Source organism: Melozone crissalis, unplaced genomic scaffold (genome assembly GCF_028551555.1).
Source record: "Melozone crissalis strain CALT ecotype California unplaced genomic scaffold, PUWL_Pcris_2 ptg000008l_1, whole genome shotgun sequence".
Lineage (NCBI taxonomy): Eukaryota > Metazoa > Chordata > Aves > Passeriformes > Passerellidae > Melozone > Melozone crissalis.
In genome coordinates this window covers 2940463-2954043 of record NW_026535786.1, presented here as the reverse complement: position 1 = coordinate 2954043, position 13581 = coordinate 2940463, and the positions used below count along the sequence as shown (strand labels likewise).

General features: G+C 44.9%; 1 protein-coding gene across 2 annotated transcripts in view; it reads left to right on the top strand.

Moving 5' to 3' along the window:
• AMOTL1 (angiomotin like 1) overlaps positions 1–13581 on the top strand; it is a 72158-nt gene that overhangs the window by 38841 nt on the left and 19736 nt on the right. For both annotated transcript variants that reach the window (XM_054269873.1, XM_054269874.1), the window contains 3 exons: positions 5508–5784; positions 9803–9947; positions 11047–11136. In XM_054269873.1, coding sequence (XP_054125848.1) covers positions 5508–5784; positions 9803–9947; positions 11047–11136 — 512 coding nt within the window. The remainder of the gene's footprint in view (positions 1–5507; positions 5785–9802; positions 9948–11046; positions 11137–13581) is intronic.

Here is a 13581-nt window from a genome sequence, read left to right as displayed (position 1 = left end):
TCTGTGTCACCATTTAGTGATGGATCTATAATTGTGTTTCCTTGCACCATGACCATCAGACTGGCTTTCCTGACTTTGCCATGTGTGGGATCTCAGCCTCTCAGGACTGAGGTGCAGAGTGACCGAGACCACCCTTGGGGGGCTCGGGAGTCCTGGAATGTTGCCAGAAATGTCTGGTGGCTGGACTTTGATCCTACACAGGAGATGACATCAGTATGAGGATAGGAGGATTTCACTGGGGTGAATGGTGAAGGGATAAGTTAATTGGAGTGTGAGACACAGGGTTTAAGATTTCTGTACAGGGGGGTCTAAAGAAGTAAGATGGAGGAATTGGGGTGTGCCCCTCTCCTTCTTCTTCTTCTTCTTGGCCTCCATCTTCTGTGGTGATGTTGGCACTTGGGGATTGGTCCTTACTAAAAGTGCACTGGTTAATAAGGATAGAAGGTATTGGGGAAAAATGATAAATATTGTATACGTAACTCCAAGTATAAAGATAGGTGACCGCCCCAGGGGCTCAGAGTGTGCCCATGGCTGACAGCTGAGCAGAACTCTGTCAGGCCAAGAGAAAATCTTTTAGATAAACAATTAATAAACACCGAGACCGAGAAAAGATCTGAAGTCCCTTCTCGTCCTTTGAAGCGCGGGCTGCCCAAGGCCACCCCGGGCCTTTCCAGACCATCTAAACAGCCGAGAATCCGACAGCCATGATCCTGTTTTTTTCCTTCATGGTCATAATACTGTTTCTTCCATGTTATTCTCAGTGAGACAGAATAGTGTTTGAAGTCTACTTTGTGACTGCTGAAATCATAATGAAATCAGGTAGACACCTGGTCTGAGGTTAGTATCCTGGCTGAAGGCTCCCAGTCAATGGGCAGGAATAAGCACATTTCACACACTTTTTTTACTCTCATTGTAAGGTAAAAGCCTGAGGCAACTTCAAAGAACTGCACCCTAGAAACGCCTTATTCTCATCGCTGACTCATCCAGAGCATCCACAGAAGATGCCTGAAGTTGTGAGATGAAGTTCCTTGGGAGAGTCTTTGAAGGATGAAATAGGCCAGTCTGCCCTAGAAGCAAAGGAAGGCACAGCATTCAGAGAAAGATGAGCTAAATAGGTTAGAGGAGGGCATTTTAATTATGAATGTAAATGCCACGGTGTGTTGGAAACAAAGTCCTTCCTCTACTGGCCCCTTTCCATCCCTGAAGAGAGGAGAGCTTCACTGTACCTGTAGCTAGCTGAGGTGGAATTTCCTTTCCAGAACATTTACAGGCATTTTCATTTACTAATACTGCACTGCTGTATCCAACAACAACTCTGTTGTATTTATGATTTCCTGGTCATCAACAGCAAGTGGACTTTATCATTAATTTTCCTTTCCAGGTTTTTTATTTCTACATAAAGTTACAAATTCTCCCCAAATTTCTCTGTCTTGGTAATTCTTACTCCCAGGTGGTCCAGTATAAGAGGACTATTAAGACGTTGCCTAAATTTGGGGGCTTGGGCAGCCCCAACATCTTGAGGAATTTCTTATGAAAGTGAGGTCCATTGTCAAGTATTTTGCTGAAGACATTGTATTGCAAGCTATAGATAGTAAGCTATTACGCATGCTGTATCTCTGAAAAGAAAGAGAGTGCTTGGTGACCCCTGCACAGCAGCCCTTGAAAAAACCTCATGCCCTGCTGGTGCTCTTAATTGAAAAAGCTGTTTTCCTTAATTTTTTTCTCTTTTCCCTTCTTTACAATACATTGCAGAAGCTTATGGGGGCCCTACATCTACAATAATGCCAACAGAAAATATGTTTTTAATAGAAATGTAGCTGAAATATTGCAGAGATAGCTAAAACTCATAATGTTCCACTGCTGCATGCTTTTAAGAAGGATGACTGTTAACTAGAATATTTGGCTGAAAGATTTTAACCTGCTCTAATGCAGAGTAAGAGCAACATTTAGAATACAGTAAAAGCATTGTGAGAATGTCATTCTTTACTAAGCCCAAAGGACCTCAGGATAATCCTGATTGCTGCGTTTCTTTGGAGCTTTACATGAGAATTTGGATAGGAGCTAAGCTGCTCTTATAACATTCCTATTTTTGCAAATGCTGATTTGTTAATGTGAATTGCTGTGTTTATTTTATTACGTATGTACTCAGAGATTTTGCAGTTGGCTAAGTCAGAACTAAATTAGGACAGATTAAACAAGTAAAAAGAAAGTTAGAAACATTAATTTTATTGAATAGCTGTGCTTCAAGAGATATAAAGTCAGTTGTACCTGTTCAGTTTCTGAGCTGGAAAACACTGGAGAATCTCTCCTGTGACCATGGCTGCTGAGACTCTGGTGGCTGGCAGCTGCTACAGGGTGTAAATCTTTAGTAGCTCAGAAAATCATTTGCAGTTCAAGAAAATAGAGATCTCGGTGGTCTTTCCTTCCTCTGTAGTGTAAAGCTAGACAGACTAAAGTGACAAGAAAAGATGAAATTGATGAAAGGCTAAGATTTCCCGAAAGTACAGTGTCAAAAGTTCATGCAAGGGTCTAAAGGGTGTATCTATGGACAAAGATTGCTGTGCTTCATAATGAAAAAGAAAGATTGCTGTATCTCCACTGGTTTAGATTCAGAGATCAATTTAATTCTATTGCTCTACGCTATTCCCATGAAGAAGTGAGAAAATCTGTATCTGCAGCAAATCTTCCAAATTTTCTGCTAAGTGTCTTTGTAGGAGTGTAACTGTATCCACACAGTTGGGTTTTTACTTTCACAAAACCAGTGGTGCCTTTTCTTTTGGTAAAGACAAACAAGCTCACATTTAACTGAATTAATTGCTGTGGTAAAATATGTGAGCACAAACTGGCTGTCAGCAGCACTGATGAGGTGTTGCATGCTTGTCTGAGTTCACATTCACTTGTGGAGCATCTTTTGCACTGGGAGTGACATCCCTCACTCATGATGTTATTTATTGTTCAGATTTTTGAGCAAAAGATTATTCAAGTCCCACAATAGGCATCGGGTCCCTTGCCAGGTTTGCACACTGGAGCACCAGAAGGAAAAGGGGACTGTGGGGATGGTGTGAGAACTATGCCCATGATCAGAGGGCTGGAGCACCTCTTCTGTGAAGACAGACTGAGAGTTGGATTTGTTCAGCCTGGAGAAGAGAAGGCTCCAGAGAGATCTTACTGCAGCCTTCTAAAACCTAATGAGGACTTATAAGAAAGCTGGAGCAGGACAGTTCTACCAAGGCCTGTAGAGATGGGATAAAAGGAGATAGCTTTGAACTGGAAGAGGGTAGATTTAGATTAGACATAAGGAAGCAAGTTTTTATGCTGAGGGTGGTGAGGCACTGCAAGAGGTTGCCCAGAGAAGTTCTGGATGCTCTGTCATGGGAAGTGTTCAAGGCCCGGTTGGTTGGAACCCCGAGAAGCCTTATGTAGTGGAAGGTGCCTGAGCCTGTGGCAGGGTGGTTGGACTAGATGGCTTTTAAAGATCATTTCCAACCCAAGCCATACTGTGATTCTATTCATTCCTGTGTGTTTTGTTGTGAAGTGTCATACAGCACCTCCATACAGCACCTCCCTGGCTTCCTGTCTTTTATCCTCTTTCAGTAGACATCTAGCTTCTTAGTTATTAGCCTGCACCTCTGCCAGAGAACTTATATGCCTGGGACTGAGAGCAAACCCTTCTGCCCTGGGAGCTGCCAGGGAAAATGGCCCCTTTCCTGTGCTCATGAGCCACCTCCGTGGATGTTTAATTTACAGGAGAGACACAGCCTTAGAGCATGTCTGTGCTAGGCAGGTCAAAGCCATCTCAATGTCAGACTGAGCTCAGCACAGCTTTCCTCACTGCTGGCTGCATGAAGCTCTGCTGGGATCTTCTTCCCAGGGATGCTGGTCTGTACTTCTGTTAGCAGTGTACTTGTGTTCAGTGTTTCCTCCATTTCTGTACCTTTCTGTGCCAGAGTGGATGCATTGGACAAAGCTGGGGTGAGAGTGTGGGACTGTGTGTGTGCTGTGTCTGAGGGCCTGCAGATTTGCTTTCACTAGTTTGGACAGAAGATTAAGGCTGAATTGCTGGCTTTCTTTGCTGCCGTGTGGCTTGGCAGGGACAAGTTTGTTAGAGCAGTGCTGTTCATTTTCTAGGGCAGGATTTTAAAATTGCCTTCACTTTTCAGCTTTGTTCTGCTGCAGTCAAACAAAGTGGTGGGTTATTGTCAGTAGAATTAGGCCAACACTGAAGGCTTTTGAAAATCCTATTTTGAGAAGCTGTGTAGGTGCTGAAGACAACAGTAACCATAATTACTATGTACTTATATAGCACAAAATTGACTGTCTAAGAAAAAGCATTCATGGTTCTTTGAGGGCCAGTGGGGTAAATATGTGCATTCATTATGTTTTGTGCTTGTGTAGAGTACAGAAATAAAGGTAATGGTATCCACAGCAAGCCTAATAGCTTGTGGTTACATTAAAATACAAATCCAGAAGGTGCTTGATTGCAGACTGCAGGTGGGGTCCAGCAGCCAACATTTTTTCCAGCCAAACTGGGCCTGAGGTACCACGTGGTCTAGGGTGAGTCTCTTTAACAAGATCAGTGTAGAAATTTCAGAACTTTGGCACCAGGGCTGAGAAGTGGCTCAGCCTGTGCACAGTGCGATTTTGCCTGGGACTGCTTCCCATGGCCGAGGCTTTGAGGGCTCCCTGTGCAGTGGAGGGAGGGATGGAGATGGGTTGGGTGAGGGACTCTGATCCCAGCTGGCTGTCAGCTCCAGCCTTACCCTCACTGCTGAGACATCCTTCTGGATTATCTTCCAGCCACTGCAAATTATGATTTGGGTGTATTAAAGAGCTGCCTGCTGACAGCAAGCCTAGCTCACGAGCAGATCCACTACCAGCTCACTGCTTATTTTTCCCTGATATGAGTCTGGTGAGTGATAGATGCCCTTAATGGGGGAGTGACACAATGAGGTCTCCCACTGGAAGATAGCTTTCATGGCTCACTGTGATTGAATGGGGCTGCCTCCAGCAGTTCTGCAGCAGCACTTCCTCTTCTACTTGCTATAGCCACTCAGGGATGCTGTTTTGCTCACATCACTTCCTCTTGCCTCCCAACTCAGCTGATCTACTGGTCTTGCTCTGGGCAGGGAGTGGTGTTCGAAGGGTGAGTAATGCATCCTTTGTGTTTTCTTCAAGCCTGCCAGCTTATGCTTCTCAGCCATGGTGTTGGTGGGAAGGGGAGGCAGGAAGAGGCTGGTGGCTGCTGAAGTATTAGCTGCACACCTAGGCAAAAATGCTGGTTTTGAGTCGGTGCTTCCTTTATGCGCTCATACCAGACGTGTACGTCACTGTCAAGAGCAGGCAAGAAGGCAATTTACCCAGTCTCTGCTGCTATTGTTGGCATTTAGGAGTCGTGACTTTCCAGTTAGAACACTATTAATAAACCATGCAGTCACTAGGTGAAAGCTCCCATAAGCATTTCGAGGGCGTGCGGCTCTGACACTTCCCCCATGTGTGTTTTCCCACAGCCGACAATGCCCGCCACCCTTCCCGCCGCCGCCGGCCCAGCAGCACAGCCCCATGTCCTCGCAGGCCACCGCTGGCCCTCTGCTCCCAGGCTCCTTGCCCCCGCTGCCGGCCCCCGTGGCTGCCCAGACCCCGACACTGCCGGGCCAGCAGCTGACACCCGACGCCTTTGCCATCGTGGAGCGGGCGCAGCAGATGGTGGAGATGCTCTCCGAGGAGAACCACGTGCTGCGGCAGGAGCTGGAGGGCTACTACGAGAAGGCAGACAAGCTGCAGAAGGTAGGTGTAGAGATTGGGATGGTTATCCCTGGCCAGGATAACATCTTGGTGCTTCTGCCTTTGGACACTGTTCTTCATAGTTGCATCACTGTAGTGGGGATGCACCACTGGCCATTTCTAAGTACTGCCTCTCCGTGGTGGTCTCACAGTAGAGCCTTGTGGGCTCTACTGTCTTTAGGATGAAACAGAGCAGTCCACCAGATATCTCTCAACTGGGTATTTTCCCCTTCCATCTTCCATGCTGGCCTCACTGGAGCTTTCCCTGGAAGTCTCCCATGGGCAGTATGTTCCTGGTGCAGCAGGGTCCTGCACCACCTGCACAGGGGTTAGAGATGCAGGTGAGAACCATGTGAAGAGCATGTTCTTATTTGTCCCAGGCAGTATCGTCCACCACAACAAGCTCGTGTGGTGCTCCACACTCTTTGGAAGTGTAACAGCCACCAGTGGGGTTGTCCATTGTTATGAAATTGATGAACTGGGTTGCGTTAGAGGCTTTCAGTTACTCCTTGAGTTTCTAAGAACTGATGTTAGACATCCATTTGAACATGTTGGTTCTAAAAGCACTGTCCCCTTATCTGAAAGAACCATTTAATAAAGATTTTGCTTGAAACCCATTTTTCTAAGAGATCCTGCATGCTCTTTTCTGTAAAAATGCAGGTTTTTCCAGTGGAGAAAGGTGATGTCTTGCACACTGCCTGGGGTGAGAAGATGAAGAGTTGTATCTAATGAAGTAGAAGTTGCTTAAAACTGAGGCTCACTGACAGCAAATCAGAGATGCTCCCCAGATCTGCTGGCTTTGGGTCCTAAGAGCTCAGACCAAATAACTTACTTAGGACCCTGTACTACTATTTCATTTATGTCTTCCCACCATTTATACACAAATGAGCTTAGACTGCAAGTCTTTTCTCTCTGAATTTAGGAGTCTATATGGGAGCTCATTTTTTTTTTGTATGCTGTGTGGATCAGGGAGACGCCCTTCAGAGAAGAAGAAGCAGCTCTCAGAGACCATGTCCCATCTTAGGGAGAGGCTTCTCCTTAGCTTTGGGAGAAATTTGTGACAATCTGTTCAAACAGATTAGGAAAAAGGCCAAGTGTTTTGTGGCTGCTGTGCTTTCTGCCTCCTCTGCAACAAGATGAGTTCAGTTTATTCCCAGAATTTCCTAAACTTAGTTTAAAAAATTTCGCAGCAACATTAAGTATTCATGAAGAAATCTGCAAAAACTTTATTGCTGACTTCCTGTGGCCTTTGTGGGCAAAAAGAAATATTCCAGCTATTAATTTTACAAAAGCTGCATTGTTCAGTAAAAGGTATTTAAGTGTAATGCCCTATAAATATTCTAGTTTCTTTCACCCTCAGAAATGGTTCTCTCTTTATCTTGGATGCCCTGCAAGTCTATTGCATCAGACACCAACAGAAAGGTATTCAAGCATGGGCTGAAGTCTTACTTCAGTCAATAAAGTGTGAACTTGAGTCCCATTGACTTTGGGGGAATATAAGCGGAGTATTAAAGTGAAACACAAACTCAAGTGCATTCTTTCTTCAGGAAACCAAATCTCTAACACATGATATCCCTCCCATGCTGCTTTTGCCGTGTTTGAACACAAGGTCAGGGCAGGTCTTCCTCAGTTCCCACAAACATTGCCTCTGAAAATGTGATTGAGGTAAATTATGTACTTTGGATGTGAAAACTCTTTCCTCTTGTTGCAAGTAGAAAGGTCAGGAATGAGTACTTCTTCTTTGTGGATAACAATTTTATTCTAGGTAGGACGACCTTCCCACCACTTTTATTCATTACAGAATAGGGGAAGAAGTTGGAGAAAGTCAGCCTGACTTGTAGGACTCCCTGGGCATTTGCACAAACAGCTCATTTCTGAGGGTTGTCACATTCTCAGTTGTGTGTGAACAGACATTTTTCTAGAGACGTACAAGGTGCTGATATGAGTCCCTCTGCTGTTTGATGAGTTGCCTTTTTTTCTTACCTAAAAAAAAATTGGAAGAGGAATTGTGTGCATTTCATTTTGAGCTTTTTGGATTATTTTCTCTTTTCTGAGTAGTGTTACCTGCTGAAGTTTAATTGCTAGGCTGGGCTGGCTCTTCCCCATGCCACATGTGTGGGTTGTTTGAGTGGGTTGGCTCCAGGAGCTACCAGGCAGAGAAAAGGCTAAATTGGTTTTTTTTCCTCCATGGAAGAAGGAGAAGGAAATCCCAGAGCTGTTGAGAGACGCCAACATAATTTATGGCTGTTCTTCTGCTCTCCTTTAATTTTGTGCTGATGGAGCACTTGCTACAGGAAGTTTTTACCTCCAGGGCTGCAGGCGGTGTGGTGATGTGTTTTGGGAAATACCAGCATGTAGAGGGCCAAGCAGAGCCCTTGTGGTAACCAGCTGCATTGGGCCAGGCTGTTAGGCTGTGGAAAGCCACTTTTGTGCTGGCAAATCTACTCTACTGTGGTAGGGACTGTCTGGAGAAAGCATCTTCTCCTGCAGATAGTGGCTCACCAACTCCCTGAACAATTCAGAGAGAACCAAATTAAAGCATCTTGCTAAGGACATTGTTCATATGCCTCTAAAGCACTGAAAGGCTGGAGGCATGGACAATCTCTCTAGGGAAACCTGTTCCAGGGTTTGACCACCCACTCAGTAAAGAAAGTCTTTCTCGTGACTAGTCTGAATCTCCCCACTTGTTTCAGCTTTTGTGCTTGTGAACAAGCTGGAAGCAGAAATTGGGGAAGGTAATCAGGTTTCCCCTTCATGGCTCTGCCAGGCTTTCCTTGGTGCATGGTTTGGAGGTGCTGCCTGCCCACGGGCTGTATCTCCACAGAGTGGTCCAGGCTGCTGGAGCCTCACTGTGGGTTCCTACACACCCAGAGAGGGGTGACAGCTCCAGTGTCTCTGGAGCTCTCATTCTGCAAGTGCTGCAGCTGGAAAATCATGCCTGAAGCTTACTGAGAGGAACCTAGCTCTTCAGCAAGTGGAGGTGAGCTTGCACCCTGGCTTCAAAAATCATGAATCTGTCCCACCCATGACTCAAGAGGCCAAAAAAGCACCAGATTTAGAAAGGTACGTGGGAGGCCATGTGTGTCTTTTGGTTTTCCAGTCTGTGCACATTATCAAGCCTTTCTCCATAAACACAAGGGCCAGGCATGCAGGAACAGATTCCCACATCAGCATTGATCATCTCTGCAGCAATAATTCAACCAAAGCTGCATCACTTAACATGATATTATGTTATTAAAAGAGTTGGATGGATTGAGCTGAACAGCAAAACTCTACTCAGGACTATTCTTCTGTCAGTCTTCTGGGCTCAGGTCTTAAAATGCAAGTTCGCCATTAAGGGATTCCTCTGCATACCTTGCCTGCAGTTTGCCAGATTTCAAGAAGGTGAAGTTAAGAAGATTAAAAACCCAAAACAATTGGTTCTGTTTGTTACAGAGAGTTTCTCATGTATAAAGCAGTCTTCAGTCAAGGATGGAAAGCAATGGATCACAGTAGTTTAAAAGTGACCGGAGGCCAGAGCTGAGTCTAAAATACTTTTAGTGACATTCAGAACTCAGAGATAAAATCTGGATCAGGGACCTGTTGAACAATAAATGTTGCCTCCTACACCCTTTCTAGGAGAGAATACAGCCCACACAAGTATACCATTTCTTGTTTTTTCTCGTCTTGGGTGGCATTAAAGCAGTCACCTCGGTCATAGACGAAAGGCAACCAAGCAGTTCCATCAAGTCTAGCCCACCTCAAGCTTTTTTGGGAGCTGCCAGTGGGGTGTCCTGGGGTGTTGTGACATGATGAGCTGCCCCACAGGGTGTTTATGGGGGTCCCCAGTGCAGGAGCCACCAGCATTGCTGGGCCTTTGTGCCGTTGTCTGCCAGGGAGATCGGTCATTGCAGAGTTGGTGGCTGGCGTGACACTGGACATGAACATTGCCCGACCCCTTGTGTTATTGGAATGTGCTGGGCAAACACTGGAACGGGACACATTCCTGCAGGGCTTTAACAGGAACTCTCTCTCCTTTCAGTTTGAGATTGAGATTCAGAGGATTTCAGAAGCTTATGAAGGTTTGGTGAAGACCACCACTAAGAGGGAGTCCCTGGACAAAGCGATGAGAAACAAACTTGAAGGAGAAATTAGGAGACTTCATGACTTCAACAGGGATCTCCGTGGTACGTTACAGTTGCTTGTGGTTTTTTTCCCCCTTTGGATGACATGGTGTTTCACTAACAAGCTCCAGAGCAGCAGGCTTTAGAGGAGTGGCTTCACACAATATTTCAATACACATCATGAGAAATAAGGCCTTCCTCATTGGCATTAGACAAAACTGCTGTCACCCTCCTGGTGGCAAAAATACCTTCTGGCAAAGTGTAAGAATTGACTCCAGATGATGCCTTTGTGTTTAACACTTGAAAACATGGATTTGACAGCGAGGCAACCAGTCACAGTATCCTGTTGTCTCAAACTGAGACACCTGTCCACTCCTAAAGAGCTAAAGAGCAAATTGTAATGTAGAACAGTGCTGTGTTACCCATAAATCTCCAAGATCAATGCCTTCACAGGTCGGTAGCCCAGTATCAAAGGTTATCTCTTTTTTAAAAAACTTAAATTTGAGGGTGTATCCTTTTGAGAAAGCAAATGGAGGATATGTTGGGTAACTATTGCCCATCCAGGTTGCCTATGGGGACTACTTGGGTACTCACTGCTCCTGCAGTGAGGTGCCTTTTTCAAGCTGACTTATGTTTTTTGCAATGATGTAAGTGGGACACATTGTCTTTTTGAAGGGGGAAAGTTTCTGAAGGCAGGACTTTTCCAGGGAAAGCTATCCGTGGCTGCAGAAAATGCCTTCTTTCCCAGGGCATCCTCAAGGAGTGGTGTCACTGGGCTGGGGGCTCCTGTTCCCCAGGATGTCTTGCTGCACCAGGGGCAGCTCTTCACTGGAGGAAAGCAGCCATCTCCTTACACAGTTGGGTAATTCAGATTGCAAATGCCTTGTGCATTTTGAGTAGTGTGAGACATGATTGCCTGGGCATGTCAGCTGTGAATGGCAGAGACTTTCTTCCAGTTTCTGTGAATCTGAATAACACAGCTTCATGGAAGAGGTCAAAGGCCTCATCTTTTATGTATGTGTCAGCCTCCATTTTAATATCCTCCTTCAGAGAGTCTATTTATACTTAGACAGCAGAGTGCTGGCATGCATCTTATTTTCTTGGTTGGCCTACAATTTTATATACATATATTTATACTTGAAGTATTTCCTGTTTTTCGCAGAACGACTGGAGACAGCCAATAGGCAGCTGGCCAGCCGAGACTTCGATGGGCACGAGGATAAGGCAACAGAGGGCCTTTATGCCACTCAGAGTGAGTACTGTGCTGATCTGTTTGGAAGATGCAGATATATATATATATGCATATATACATGCACACATGTATACATAGTGGAGTGGAGGTGAATACTTTGCTATTAATTGTTATTCTGCTCGTGGCTTGGTTTTACTCAGCTAATTCATCACGCAATCTTGTTTAAGCTGCAGACTGGATTGTTTGGGGTAGGGTTTTTTCTCTCTGAGCACCAGAACCAAGCAGTGGGAGTTAATGGTAACACAACTTAGCTTATTTTTGATAAATATTTATCTGAAATTGTGAAGTGTTGCTTGCAGAGATAATCTCTAAAGATGCATGCTTTTTAGAGAAGCCAGATTCTTCTCTTGGCTGGGAGAAGCTCAGAATGAGCTCTGCTGACTAGTTATCAGTGCCATGGTTTGACTAACAGCAGAAAGAGCAGAGCTCAGCCATGCTTTTTACCAAGGACTGAAGTGACAAAGATTTGTCAAAGTGACAAAGAAGCAAGAGCTTCTCTTGCTATGGAAGCATCTGTTCCCAGTCTCCCATAATGACTGGCCATAGTGCTGCTGATTTCCTTGCCATGCACTGATGTGTGTGTGACTATCCAACCTGAGCAGCGGGATGCTGTGTGGCAGTGTGTGGCTTCTTTTGTATCTTAAGCATCTTCAGTCACCTGGAAGCTGTGCAGTATCTTGTGAGCTGAAATCCCAGTGAAGCTCATTGCTATGTACAGCTCATCCTTCTGTTTTATCGCATCGAGAGCTTCCTTGAAAGATGAGCTGCAACTGCAGTGGAGAACCATCCACCTCCATTGCAGAGTTTATTACTATTCAACATGTCTCACCACCAGCCCTGCAATGTCCAGCAGCTGCTCCAAATGCTGGAGAGCCTTCTCCTGGCTCCCACCAGCAGAGCTGGTGCACGTGCACAAACCAGAAGAGAATCTAGGGATCTTTTCCATGACACATTAGCTTTGCCATATTAGCAAATGGCATAAAGGTGTGCAGATACTGCTGCAAATGCAATGGGATGATCTCTTAAGTAAATGGCATTGCTGTATAAATCTTGTCATCCTCGGGAGGAGTTCAGATGGGATAAGCTGCTCAGTAGAAATTGGAGACCGGGATCTGCTCTCTTCATGTAGAGACAACCTGGCAGTGTTGCCATATGCTGTTAGCTACAAGGAAGAGTTAAATCCCCAGGATGGACTCGGTTTGAGTTCTTTTCCAGTACATAAACATGCTCTGTGCTTCTGCTGGTAAATATCTAGCAGTGCAACTTTGTGCTGTGCACTCAGCATATTGCTGCCATCAATTCACAGCTTACAAACAAATATAGCTTTTTGGATCCTGTCACATAAGAAGGTCTGGATGCTTGGAGTGTCTCCTGGCTAGGCCAGCGAGCTAAATGTTACTAAAGCAATGCAGAGTGCTTCCAAGAATAGAAAAATGGGCACATGTAAAGCAGGTCCTCTTCAGTCATGTTCTTTGGGCTGCTGGGACATGCACAGTGCTGACCTCGATGTCAGGGTGTCTGCCTAACAAACACCCCTCTCAGAGTCCATAAAAGGTTCTGCTTGGAAATCCTCTTTTGCTGACTGCATTTATACCCTGATGTTCATGTGTGTCTGAGTCTTCCACTGGGGCAGACTGTGGCTGGCGTTCAGCTGCACCTGATTGCTGACCTGGGGGTTTTTGCAAGCACAGTTTTTATCTTCCTCATGTCTTTCAATAGGATGCACAGGCAAAAAACTGAGAAGAAGGAAACTGAGTTTTAGCTGCTTTAAATACACTGAGATTGAAATTGTCATTTTAGAAGAAGAGAAGAAGGTTTGTTGTGAAGGTGATGTTTTGGTTTTATTCCGAAGAGTGGCAGGTTATTAAGTAAATGCAGGTTAGTAAATGCAAATCTAAATTTTCATTAGGAAAGCAAAAGCAGATTTCTAGTCCCTATGTTTATGGAAGACAGATGAGAAACATGACCCAAGTTATATAGGAAGGCTCCAACATCCACAGTTTCCTAAAAGTTGTCATTTTTAAGTCACTCTGGTGACGAGCTGAAGAAAGATAAGATTATTGAGGCTGGTAATACTGCATAGCATTTTTTTTATGGTAAAACTCCAGTATTGAGAAAGACTCCCAGAAAAAGAAATCTGGCAAGGAAGGATGTTCAAGGATCATTTCTCAGTTCCTCACAGAGCTTTCCATTAGCAGTGCAACAGTGCAGAGCAGTCATGTGCTCTGAGATGGAGACTACAGGTGACAAAAAAATCTTATTCTTTGCAATTATGATCGACAAAGCCAGGCCACGTGCCTCTAAGAATTGAGTGCTAGGCAGGGCTGGAAAATACTCACACCATATTAGTTAGAAGATAATTATGTGATGTTTTTTCAAGGAAAAGGGTTTTTTTAAGGAAAGCTGTGAAGCAGTGACTGATGGAGGCATATAGGCCCATACAGG